The sequence below is a fragment of the Callorhinus ursinus genome, unplaced genomic scaffold (genome assembly GCF_003265705.2).
Source record: "Callorhinus ursinus isolate GAN/ISIS: 27379988/994484 unplaced genomic scaffold, GSC_fseal_2.0 scaffold34, whole genome shotgun sequence".
Taxonomy (NCBI): Eukaryota; Metazoa; Chordata; class Mammalia; order Carnivora; family Otariidae; genus Callorhinus; species Callorhinus ursinus.
This window is the reverse complement of record NW_027397096.1, coordinates 8,609,136-8,622,352: the sequence shown is the minus strand read 5'-3', so window position 1 is coordinate 8,622,352 and position 13,217 is coordinate 8,609,136. Positions and strand designations below refer to the sequence as shown.

General features: G+C 38.9%; 1 protein-coding gene across 4 annotated transcripts in view; it reads left to right on the top strand.

Annotated features, from left to right (window-relative positions):
- The window catches only part of CCT6B (chaperonin containing TCP1 subunit 6B), a 34,438-nt gene extending 22,349 nt beyond the window's left edge, over positions 1 to 12,089 (top strand). For 2 of the 4 annotated variants that reach the window (XM_025851553.2, XM_025851552.2), the window contains 4 exons: positions 3,467 to 3,600; positions 6,125 to 6,227; positions 11,319 to 11,391; positions 11,905 to 12,089. In XM_025851553.2, the coding sequence (XP_025707338.1) occupies positions 3,467 to 3,600; positions 6,125 to 6,227; positions 11,319 to 11,391; positions 11,905 to 11,977 (383 nt within the window). In that variant the 3' untranslated portion in view covers positions 11,978 to 12,089. The remainder of the gene's footprint in view (positions 1 to 3,466; positions 3,601 to 6,124; positions 6,228 to 11,318; positions 11,392 to 11,904) is intronic. The other 2 variants (XM_025851554.2, XM_073879445.1) reach the window with 2 other exon arrangements.
- Positions 12,090 to 13,217: the final 1,128 nt, after the last annotated feature.

Here is a 13,217-nt window from a genome sequence, read left to right as displayed (position 1 = left end):
TAATAAAGACAATTTTACTTCTTCCTTTCCAATCTGGGTAGCTTTTTTTTTTTTTAAAGATTTTATTTATTTATTTGACAGAGAGAGAAACAGCGAGAGAGGGAACACAAGCAGGGAGAGTGGGAGAGGGAGAAGCAGGCTTCCTGCCGAGCAGGGAGCCCGATGTGGGGTTCGATCCCAGAACCCTGGGATCATGACCTGAGCTGAAGGCAGACGCTTAACGACTGAGCCACCCAGGTGCCCCTGGATAACTTTTTCTTTTTTCTTTTTATTTCATGGGTTAGAAACTTCAGTACATTGTTGAAAAAATGGTGAGAGTGGGCATCCTTTCCTTGCTCCTGATCATAGGGGGACAACATTCAGTCTTTCTCTATTATGTATGATATTTGGCTGTAGATTTTTCTAGAAGTCCTCTGTCAGATTGAGGAAGTTCTCTTCTCTTGCTGAGTTTTTATCACGAATGATGCTGGATTTTACCAGTTGCTTTTCTGGTGATCTATTGAGGTGATTATATGTTTCTTCTCTGTTAGATTATTAATGTGGTAAATTACATTGATTTTCAAATGTTCAACCAACCTTACATTCTTGGGATAAACCCTACTTACTTATGATGTATTATCCTCTATAAAAATAGATTACAGTTTTTATAAAATTGTGGATATATATACACACACACACACACACACACACAATTTGTCATTTTAATCATTTTTAAGTGTTACAATTCAATGGCATTAAGTTACATTCTTTCATGTTGTTGTGCACCCGTCACCATCATCCATCAATAGAACATTTTTCATCTTACAGTACTGAAACTCCATAGCCATTAAACAATAACTCTTCATTCCCCTCTCCTCCCGTCTCCCGGAAACCACTATTCTACTTACGGTCTCTATGAAATTGACTTTCTATGTACCTCGTTTGAGTGCAATCATCCAGTATTTGTCTTCTTGTGACTGGCTTATTTCACTTAGCATAATGTCTTTCAGGGTTCATCCATGTTGTGCCATATGTCAGAATGTCCTTGCTTTTTGAGGCTGAATAACATTGCATTGTATGTATATACCATTTGTTGTTTATCCATTTATCCATTGATGGAAACTTAGATTGCTTCACCTTTTGACTATTGTGAGTAATGCTGCTATGTGCATTGTCCTTTCTGTATATTGGATTTGATTTCCTAAAATAAGGGGTATTTATATATTTTTTGCTTATAATGCCTTTATCTGTTTTTTTTTTTTTTTTTTGCTGTTAGAATAATGCTGGCCTCATAGAATGAGTTAAAAATATTCTCTCCTCTTTAATTTTCTGAAAGTGTTGAATTGTTGTGTAGAATTGGTATTACTTCTTTCTTTACTGTTTGGTGGAATTCACCAGTAAAGCCATCTGGGCCTGCAGTTTTCTTCATGGGAGAAATTTAAGCTATAATCAGTCTTTTTAATAGATACAGGGCTATTCAGTTTATCTTTTTTTTTTTTTTTGAGTTTGTGTCTTTCAAGAAACTTGTCTGTTGAGAACATCAAACTGCTGCCCATGAGCTAAATCCTGTTTGCTGCCTGTTTTTGATAAATAAAGTTTATGTGGATACAGCTATACCCATTCATTTATGTATTGCCTGTGGCTCTTTTTGTGCTACAATGGCAGATTTGAATAGTTACAAAGGAGATGGTATGGCCCACAGAGCCTAAAATATTTAAATCTGGTCTTCTGCAGAAAGTTGCTAATCCCTGATCTAAGTTTTCAAATTTATTAGCATAAAGTCGTTCATAATATTCCCTTACTATTATATATTTTTTTAAAGATTTTATTTATTTATTAGAGAGAGCACATGAGAGGGGGGAGGGTCAGAGGGAGAAGCAGACTCCCTGCTGAGCAGGGAGACCGATGTGGGACTCGATCCTGGGACTCCAGGATCATGACCTGAGCCGAAGGCAGTTGCTTAACCAACTGAGCCACCCAGGCGCCCTTTACTATTATACTTTTAGTGTCTGCAGAATCTATAGTGATAATTACCTTTTTCATTTCTGACTTTCATTCTGTTTTTTAACAATGTTCATGTTTATTTTATTGATTACTGATCCAATTTTTATTATTTTCTTTCTTTTGTTTACATTAGGTATCACTTGCTCTTTTCTAGTTCTTAAGGTGGCAGTTGAGGTCATTAGTTTGAGACCTTTTTTCTTTTCTAATGTAGGTGTTTAGTGATACAAGTTTCTTTTTAGGTATTGCTTTAGTACCGTCCCACAAATTTGGATGTGTTTTTGCAGAATGGGATCAGGGAAGTTTTTACACTACTGGTAATGTTCTGTTTCTTAAGGTGGGTGGGAGGTACATGAGTACATTTATTTGTGCATTTATTGTTTATACCTTGTACATGTAAATATTCTTCTGTGTATATATAGTATTTCACAAGGAACTTAAAAAAGTTTTTTAAAATTACTTTTTAATTCTGGTATAATTAACATACGTGTTATATCACAAGAAACTTTTTAAAAATCTGAATGGGAGGCAAGGATGCAATCACTTTGTGGGTAGACAACTCTTTTGAGCAGTTATGTTGTACAGGGAAGCAGAGGAAAAGGCAAGTAATTAAAAAATGATGTGGGATAAAAGAGAGATTCTTTTTGTGTTGTTTTGTTTTAAAGATGGGTGATTCCAAAGCAAATTTGTTGATTCAAAGGAGAGTCATAAACTTCATAAAAATCGTATCAGCAGGTATAAAAGTCGTATCCTGTTGTGAAAATTGTGGTTTTTTAAAATTTTATTTATTTTTATTTATTTGACAGAGAAACAGCGAGAGAGGGAACACAGCCAGGGGGAGAGGGAGTGGGAGAAGCAGGCTCCCCGCTGAGCGGGGTGCCTGATGAGGGGCTTGATCCCAGGACCCTGAGATCATGACCTGAGCCGAAGGCAGACACTTAATGACTGAGCCACCCAGGCACCCCGAAAATTGATGTTTTTAACCAGAGCTTTTGCCTTAGAATAATAAGAACACCTATATTTTTTCCTCAGGTAACAGTTTGGGTTTTGCTTCAGTACAGAAAACAGATACTATAATAAGTCACAAGAATTCTATACCAAAACAATGGCCACATTATCTTGGCCTAAAGTTTTTTTCAAATCAGATACTACAATTAGTTTCCTGTCCCCAAAATTATAAATAACTACCTTTTAAATGTAGTCATAAAGGAATAAGATGAAGGTGGAAGAAATATCTACTCTTCAATGAGATAAGCTGCTTATAGCCAGTTGTCTGTACCATGCCTAATTATTTAATGGTGTGTAACTTCAGGATGCTTCATAAGGCATCTGAGTAACCACTGAACTATGCAACCTACTTTATTTCTGTATATATTTAGATATATTTTAGGTGTTGGCAGTATAATTGAACACACTTGAATAGCTAAGTACTTTTTTCTCTGGTGTTTCTATCTGGCATGCCTTGCCAATCTTTTCCCTCCAATAGGCTGTGTGGTTCCGGGAGCAGGTGCAGTTGAAGTGGCAATAGCGGAGGCTCTTGTTAATTACAAGCACAGTATAAAAGGAAGAGCTCGTCTTGGAGTCCAAGCTTTTGCTGATGCCTTGCTCATTATTCCTAAGGTACAACTATACTAATGGCCAAAGAACAACTGGTTGGACATAAGGGTGTTGGATTATAAATTGTCCACATTATCTAACATCAGAGTAGAAAGACAGTTTTTATTTGCATTTCCCCATGCAGTTTTGTTTAAGATAGGTTACAGCTAGGTGCAACCACTCTGGAAAACAGTATGGAGGTTCCTCAAACAGTTGAAAATAGAGCTACCCTACGATCCAGCAATTGCACTACTGGCTATTTACCCCAAAGATACAAATGTAGGGATACAAAGGGGTATGTGCACCTTGATGTTCATGGCAGCAATGTCCACAATAGCCAAACTGTGGAAAGAACCAAGATGTCCATCGACAGATGAATGGATAAAGAAGAGGTGGTATATATACACAATGGAATATTATGCAGCCATCAAAAGGAATGAGATCTTGCCATTTGCAACGACGTGGATGGAACCGGAGGGTGTTATGCTGAGTGAAATAAGTCAATCAGAGAAAGACATGGATCATACGACCTCACTGATATGAGGAATTCTTAATCTCAGGAAACAAACTGAGTGTTGCTGGAGTGGTGGGGGATGGGAGGGATTGGGTGGCTGGGTGATAGACATTGGGGAGGGTATGTGCTATGGTGAGCACTGTGAATTGTACAAGACTGATGAATCACGGATCTGTACTTCTGAAACAAATAATGCAATATATGTTAAGAAAAAAAGAAGAAGAAGAAGATAGCAGGAGGGGAAGAATGAAGGGGAGTAAGTCGGAGGGGGGAAATGAACCATGAGAGACGATGGACTCTGAAAAACAAACTGAGGGTTCTAGAGGGGAGGGGGGTGGGGGATGGGTTAGCCTGGTGATGGGTATTAAAGAGGGCACATTCTGCGTGGAGCACTGGGTGTTATGCACAAACAATGAATCATGGAACACTACATCAAAAACTAATGATGTAATGTATGGTGATTAACATAACAATAAAAATTATTAAAAAAAAAGGTTACAGCTAAAGCAGGGAAACTTTTGGATAATAGCTCAGAATCCTTGTCAGAGTTTCATGAAATAACTAAATTACCCCTTTGCTTATCTCTGAGCACCAAAAGTTGAAGTAAGTCTGGAAATTTCCTTCAAAAATGGTTCATAATTAATCATAATGAAAAAGTTTAGAACTTAAAATTTAACTAGACTTTGGGGTAGATTTTTATCTTGGTGGTGGTATCCAAAGTATTATCATCACTTTAAATTGTGGTTAGCGAGAACTTCAGGCTGTTTGGCACTGCCAAATATGAGCATGCTTTTGTCATTTTCATATTATTACCTACAAAAGGAGAGAAACCAGATGTTCCCTGTATCGACAGCAGGACAGAGAACTACCATTAAAAGGAATGGTAGTCGTTTGCCTTAATCTGGTTGTGAACCACTAGAAACACAGAAGACCATGTCAAAGATGTTATTACCATGAATTAAAATATTAAGAACAGTGCTAGCAAAGTCTCTTTGTTAATTGCTTTAAAATTATTCATAATTTGTGGAATCTTTGAAAATTGGAGATCTATTTTTCTCTTTGCCTGAAACAGCAAAGTCAGTATGTGATGATCCAGTAGTTGACACAAACTGGTAAGCCTGGTATACAGTGATGGTTCCTTTTTACTTATCAGCTGTTGGTTTGGTACTACTTGGAAATAAACCTGATTTAGAGTGCTGTTATCTCTATTCCTGTTGCCACAGGTCAGGACTCTCCTCATGTTGATGAGGGACACAAAGATCCTGAAAATATGTAGGGTTACTTTAACAGGTGCCTAGGAAAATCTAGAAAAAGTGTGGCTGAAGGGACGAGAAGAAATACCATTCTACTGATTTTCCATTTTTTAAAATTATTTTTTAAAGATTTTACTTAGAGCACGAGAGAGAGAGCGAGTCAGCACAGGCGAGAGCCCAAGTGTGAGTGTACAAGCAGGGGAGAGGGGCAGAGGGAGAAGGAGAAGCAGGCTCCCTGCTGAGCAAGGAGCCTGATGTAGGACTCGATCCCAGGACCCTGGGATCATGACCTGAGCCGAAGGCAGATGCTTAACTGACCAGACACCCAGGTGCCCCCTAATTTTCCATTTTTTAAAAAAGTTTTTATTTATTTATTTATGTAATCTCTACACCCAGAATGGGGCTTGAACTCATGACCCTTGATCAAGTCACATGCTCTTCCGACTGAGCCAGTCAGGCGCCCGCCCCTCTTTCCATTTTTTAAGAAATCTTTTGCAAGGAGGGAAATTAAGATAGTGGGGTGGGGATGGGGGACTGTAATGTCCTCAGAATTTAGTGTAATATACATAGGGAAAATGTTTAAGTAAATATAAAAACTGCTAGATACATGAAATAATTTGATTTAGATTAAGAATGGAATTCTTCAAAAGGAGATGATTACTGTATTATGAATATGTTTTCACAAGACTAGAGAGAAGAGCCTCATTTTTTATATTTGATATTCAAATATGTATGTGAAGATATTTCACCCGTATATTTATTATTATTTTTATTCTTAAAGGTTCTTGCTCAGAATTCTGGTTTTGACCTGCAGGAAATGCTAGTAAAAGTTCAGGCTGAACATTCAGAATCAAAACAACCTGTTGGCATAGATTTGGATACAGGTAAGAAAGTGAAGAAAAATTAGCTGCTCAGTAAAGAAAGAGGTTTACTACAGTGACCTAGAACTTATAGTAAGGGAGTGGAGATTTGGGTGACTTTAATATTTAAATTTTGGGTGCCTTTAATTTACTTTTGAACTTCTTTTTTCTTTACTGAAGTTCTTTTTTAAAAAATTTTTTATTGTTATGTTAATCACCATACATTACATCATTAGTTTTTGATGTAGTGTTCCATGATTCATTGTTTGTGCATAACACCCAGTGCTCCATGCAGAATGTGCCCTCTTTAATACCCATCACCAGGCTAACCCATCCTCCCACCCCTCTCCCCTCTAGAACCCTCAGTTTGTTTTTCATAGTCCATAATCTCTCATGGTTCATCTCTCCCACCGATTTACTCCCCTTCATTCTTCCCCTCCTGCTATCTTCTTCTTCTTCTTTTTTTCTTAACATATATTGCACTATTTGTTTCAGAGGTACAGATCTGTGATTCAACAGTCTCTCACAATTCACAGCGCTCACCATAGCACATAACCCTCCCCGATGTCTATCACCCAGCCACCCCATCCCTCCCACCCCACCCCCACTCCAGCAACCCTCAGTTTGTTTCCTGAGATTAAGAATTCCTCATATCAGTGGGGTCGTATGATACATGTCTTTCTCTGATTGACTTATTTCACTCAGCATAACACCCTCCAGTTCCATCCACGTCGTTGCAAATGGCAAGATCTCATTCCTTTTGATGGCTGCATAATATTCAATTGTGTATATGTACCATGTCTTCTTTATCAATTCATCTGTCGATGGACATCTTGGCTCTTTCCACAGTTTGGCTATTGTGGACATTGCTGCCATAAACATCAGGGTGCACATACCCCTTTGTATCCCTACATTTGTATCTTTGGGGTAAATAGCCAGTAGTGCAATTGCTGGATCGTAGGGTAGCTCTATTTTCAACTTTTTGAGGAACCTCCATACTGTTTTCCAGAGTGGCTGCACCAGCTTGCATTCCCACCAACAGTGTAGGAGGGTTCCCCTTTCTCCGCATCCTCACCAACATCTGTCGTTTCCTGACTTGTTAATTTTAGCCATTCTGACTGGTGTGAGGTGATACCTCACTGAGGTTTTGATTTGGATTTCCCTGATGCCGAGCGATGTTGAGCACTTTTTCATGTGTCTGTTGGCCTTTTGGATGTCTTTGGAAAAATGTCTGTTCATGTCTTCTGCCCATTTCTTGATCGGATTATTTGTTCTTTGGGTGTTGAGTTTGATAAGTTCTTTATAGATTTTGGATACTAGGCCTTTATCTGATATGTCATTTGCAAATATTTTCTCCTATTCTGTCGGTTGTCTTTTGGTTTTGTGGACTGTTTCTTTTGCTGTGCAAAAGCTTTTTATCTTGATGAAGTCCCAATAGTTCATTTTTGCCCTTGCTTCCCTTACCTTTCTCAATGTTTCTAGGAAGAAGTTGGTGCAGCTGAGGTCGAAGAGGTTGCTGCCTGTGTTCTCCTTTAGGATTTTGATGGACTTCTGTCTCACAGTTAGGTCTTTCAGCCATTTGGAGTCTATTTTTGTGTGTGGTGTTAGAAAATGGTCCAGTTTCATTCTTCTGCATGTTGCAGTCCAGTTTTCCCAACATCATTTGTTGAAGAGACTGTCTTTTTTCCATTGGACATTCTTTCCTGCTTTGTCAAAGATAAGTTGACCATAGAGTTGAGGGTCCATTTCTGGGCTCTCTATTCTTTCCATTGATCTATGTGTCTGTTTTTGTTCCCGTACCATACTGTCTTGATGATGGCAGCTTTGTAATAGAGCTGGAAGTCCGGAGTTGTGATGCTGCCAGCTTTGCTTTTCTTTTTCAACATTCCTCTGGCTATTCGGGGTCTCTTCTGGTTCCATACAAATTTTAGGATTATTTGTTCCATTTCTTTGAAAAAAGTGGATGGTATTTTGATGGGGATTGCATTGAATGTGTAGATTGTTCTAGGTAGCATTGACATCTTCACAATATTTGTTCTTCCAATCCATGAGCATGGAATGTTTTTCCATTTCTTTGTGTCTTCCTCAATTTCTTTTATGAGTATTTTATAGTTTTCTGAGTACAGATCCTTTGCCTCTTTTTTTTTTTAAGATTTTATTTATCTACTTGACACAGAGAGAGAGAGATGGTGAGAGCAGGAACACAAGCAGGGGGAGTGGGAGAGGGAGAAGCAGGCTTCCCGCTGAGTAGGGAGCCTGATGTGGGACTAGATCCCAGGACTCTGGGACCATTACCTGAGCTGAAGGCAGATGCTTAATGACTGAGCCACCCAGGCACCTCAGATCCTTTGCCTCTTTGGTTAGATTTATTCCTAGGTATCTTACGGTTTTGGGTGCAATTGTAAATGGGATCGACTCCTTAATTTCTCTTTCTTCTGTCTTGTTGTTGGTGTATAGGAATGCTACTGATTTCTGTGCATTGATTTTATATCCTGCCACTTTACTGAATTCCTGTATGAGTTCTCGCAGTTTTGCTGTGGAGTCTTTTGGGTTTTCCACATACAGTATCGTATCATCTGCAAAGAGTGAGAGTTTGACTTCTTTGCCGATTCGGATGCCTTTGATTTCTTTTTGTTGTCTGATTGCTGTGGCTAGGACTTCTAATACTATGTTGAATAGCAGTGGTGATAGTGGACATCCCTGCCGCGTTCCTGACCTTAGGGGGAAAGCTCTCAGTTTTTCCCCATTGAGAACGATATTTGCTGTGGGTTTTTCATAGATGGCTTTATATTGAGGTATGTACCCTCTATCCCTATACCCTGAAGAGTTTTGATCAAGAAAGGTTGCTGTACTTTGTCATATGCTTTTTCTGCATCTGTTGAGAGGATCCTATGATTCTTGTTCTTTCTTTTGTTAATGTATTGTATCATGTTGATTGATTTGCAGATGTTGAACCAAACTTGCAGCCCAGGGATGAATCCCACTTGGTCGTGGTGAATAATCCGTTTAATGTACTGTTGGATCCTATTGGCTAGTATTTTGGTGAGAATTTTTGTATCCATGTTCATCAAGGATATTGGTCTGTAATTCTCCTTTTTGATGGGGTCTTTTTCTGGTTTGGGGATCAAGGTAATGGTGGCCTCATAAAACGAGTTTGGAAGTTTTCCTTCCATTTCTATTTTTTGGAACAGTTTCAGAAGAGTAGGTATTAACTCTTCTTTAAATGTTTGGTAGAATTCCCCTGGGAAGCCATCTGGCCCTGGGCTTTTGTTTGTTGGGAGATTTTTGATGACTGCTTCAATTTCCTTAGTGGTTATAGGTCTGTTCAGGTTTTCTATTTCTTCCTGGTTCAGTTTTGGTAGTTGATACTTCTCTAGGAATGCATCCATTTCTTCCAGGTTATCTAATTTGCTGGCATAGAGTTGCTCATAATATGTTCTTATAATTGTTTGTATTTCTTTGGTGTTGGTTGTGATCTCTCCTCTTTCATTCATGATTTTGTTGATTTGGGTCATTTCTCTTTTCTTTTTAATGAGTCTGGCCAGGGGTTTATCAATCTTGTTAATTCTTTCAAAGAACCAGCTCCTAATTTCGTTGATCTGTTCTACTGTTCTTTTGGTTTCTAGTTCATTGATTTCTGCTCTGATCTATATTATTTCTCTTCTCCTGTTGGGTTTAGGCTTTATTTGCTGTTTTTTCTCTAGCTCCTTTAGGTGTAGGGTTAGGTTGTGTGTTTGAGACCTTTCTTGTTTCTTGAGAAAGGCTTGTATTACTATATACTTTTCTCTTAGGACTGCCTTTGCTGTATCCCAAAGATTTTAAACAGTTGTGTTTTCATTTTCATTGGTTTCCATGAATTTTTTAAATTCTTCTTTAATTTCCTGGTTGACCCATTCATTCTTTAGTTTTACTTTTGAACTTCTTAAAAGAAAAGGAAATTCTTTTATTTATTCTTTTAGGAAATAGTTTTTGAGTGTTTGTTATTTGACTATTGAGATTCACAAAGAACCTTCTAAGCTTATATTATAGCAGGGAAGGATAGGCAGTAAATAATACCCTTAACAGATAGGTTCCCTGAACATTTAAGGAGTAATAAATTCTATGAAAAAAATAAAGAACCCTATAAGGATGACTGTGAATGCTAGCATGAGGTGCGGGGAGGGCGTTGCAATTTAAAGAGAAAGGTGGGCGGGGTAGACCTCATTGAGAATACGTCTATAGAAAATAATCAAAGGAAGTAAGGAAGTAGCCATGCTAGGGAACTGAGGAAAGACTATCCTGGGTAGAGGGAGCAGCCAGTGGAAAAGTCAGTCTCTGAAGCTTTTGAAGAGGAGGAAGGAGATGCGAGAGGTAGTAGAAAGATCATGCAGGGTGTGGAGGCCAATCCAAGGACTTTGACTTTTACTGCGGTGGAATAGGGAACAATTTTTGGCAGAGGTGTGACATGGCCTAATTACGTTTAAAAGGATCACTCTGGCTATTCTGTGGAGAGGAGTCCACTGAACAACTGGAATGGCCATTAACCACATCAGAGAACTGTGGGTAGAGCAGCTTGTGATGGGGGGCAGGTCAGCACTGAGTTTTGGCAAAGTTAAATTCAAAGTGTCTGTAGACTTTCAAGTGAAATAGACAGTTGGAAGTATGAGTCTGGAGCTCAAGAAAGAGCTCTGGGTTGGAGATAAAAACAAGAGTCTTCAGAGTGTATACGGTTTATATCCATAAGACCGGATGAGATTACCTGGGGAGTGAGTGTAGAGAGAGAAGAAAAGAACCCAGGACTAAGTCATTGGCTACGCCAGAATTAAGAGCTCTGGGAAGAAGAGGAAGAACCAGGAAAGTCAAAAGAAAAGTTGCCACTAATGCAAAAGAAAAAACGAGGCTGAGCGTGGTGTCCTGGAAGACGGGTAAAGAAAGACTAGTCAGGAGGCCATGTTAAGTGTTGCTGATCCACAAGGCCTGAGAACTGACCCCTGGATTGGATTTGATAACATGGGGTCATTGTGACCTGGACACTAGTAGTTCTGCTGGTATATTAAACACTGTTAGAATATATAACCAGTATTAACAGAATATATCAAGATTGTAGTATTAAAATAGTTTGTTTTTACTTTGCAGGTGAGCCCATGGTAGCAGCAGATGCTGGAGTTTGGGATAATTATTGTGTGAAAAAACAACTTCTTCACTCTTGGTAAATTCATATTAATAAAAAGAGAAAGACTGTTAGGGACATAATCAGTAACTTTAAAACTTGTCTATTGTTTTTGCCACCCTATAGTGAAAAATGGTTAAGTGTATGAAAAGGCATGGTATCTAGTTACTAACACTAGCTTCTGTCACTTTATAGTCCTTTTTCCATTTTACTTCTAGCAGTGTCAGATACAGGAAATGTTTATCTTACTGTTTATTTGAGGGGGAAGGGAAAGAAGGAAGTTTACTGAAATTGTACCACGTGCTTAGCAGGGAAAAGCAAATGATGTGCTAAAAATGAACTCAGATTTGCTGGTATATAAAATCAAATTTTTATCAGCAGAGGAGTTGAAATTATAGTACAAGGGGTGATGTTTGTATTTACAATAGCTTCATCTCATAATACCTCATACAACATCATTAAAGAACAGAGTACTTTTAGTAGCTGGAGATTGCTGGGGGAAAAGATGAGAGTGGGTTGGTAGGCTTTACTCACCGTTATCTTTTTCTTCAGCACGGTGATTGCCACCAACATTCTCCTGGTTGATGAAATTATGCGAGCTGGTATGTCTTCTCTTAAAGGATGATTGAGTTCAAAATCAACTCTTCTAGAAGCTGAGATTTAGTGCATTTACATCAACTACCATTATATACCCTGAGCCATTCTTAATTTTTGCTCAATAAAAGCAGTTTATATTTGTTGGCCTTAGCAGTCTCAATAATACTTCATCAAGGTATAAAGAACACGAGAAGTACTTTCACAGTAAAGGAATAGTAATCAAAATATTTTCCCTTAAGAGTTCTAACTTTGGAGCTCCTGGTTGGCTCAGTTGGAAGAGCATGTGACTCTTGATCTTGGGGTCATGAATTTGAGCCCTACATTGGGGGTAGAGATTACTTAAATAAGAAGTATAAGAGAAAAAGTTCTAACTTCCTATCCTTTATTGTATGTGTAATATGAAATGATAAGTATTTATTTGGTTTTCATCCCCAGTTCCTGGCACGAGCTTTTTAAACTTTTGTAGTTTCCTGAGTAACAGGGGTGATGGGAGCATTTTTTTGGTTATAGTATTTGGTCTTAGTTTCTGTTTCCAGGCATAAGAGCTTCTAAGACTATTGGAGTCTCCGGAACTAATGAGTGTCTTTTTGTATGCTAATTAGTGACTCTTGATGGGTCCTTAGGAGGGCACCTAGGTGCCAGAGGAACCAACCGTGTGGTTAGAGGGTTAGAACTTTCAGCCTCTCCTTACATCTCCCACTCTGCCCCTCTACCTCTAGGGTAGGTAGAGGGGCTGGAGTTTTACTAATAAGTCATGGCTATGTCATGAAACCTCCACAAAAATTTCTAAACTATGGGATTCATTGACCTTCCAGGTTGGTGAACACATCCATGTGCCAGGAGAGTTGGCCCAATCCAACCCCCCTTGGGACAGAAACTCCTGTGCCTGGGAACCTTCTGGACTCGCACTATGTACGTCTTCATTAGGTTGTTCATTTTTATCCTTTATAATGCCCTTTATAATCTGCTAAATGTGTTTCCATGAGTTCTGTGAACTGCTGTAGCAAATGATTGAACATGAGGAGGGGGCCATGGGAACCCCTGATCTGTACCCCAGTTGGATAGAAGTGTGAGTAACATGGGTACCCACTACTTGGAATTGGTGGGGCAGTCTTGTGGGACTCAGCCCTTCATCTGTGGGGTCTGCTCTACCTCCAGGTAGTCAGATTGTAGAACACCCACTTGCTGTCTGGAGAGTTGGAGAATTAGTTGGCGTATGGAACCCCCACACACATTTGGTGTCAGAAGCGTTGTGAGTAGGGGAAGCA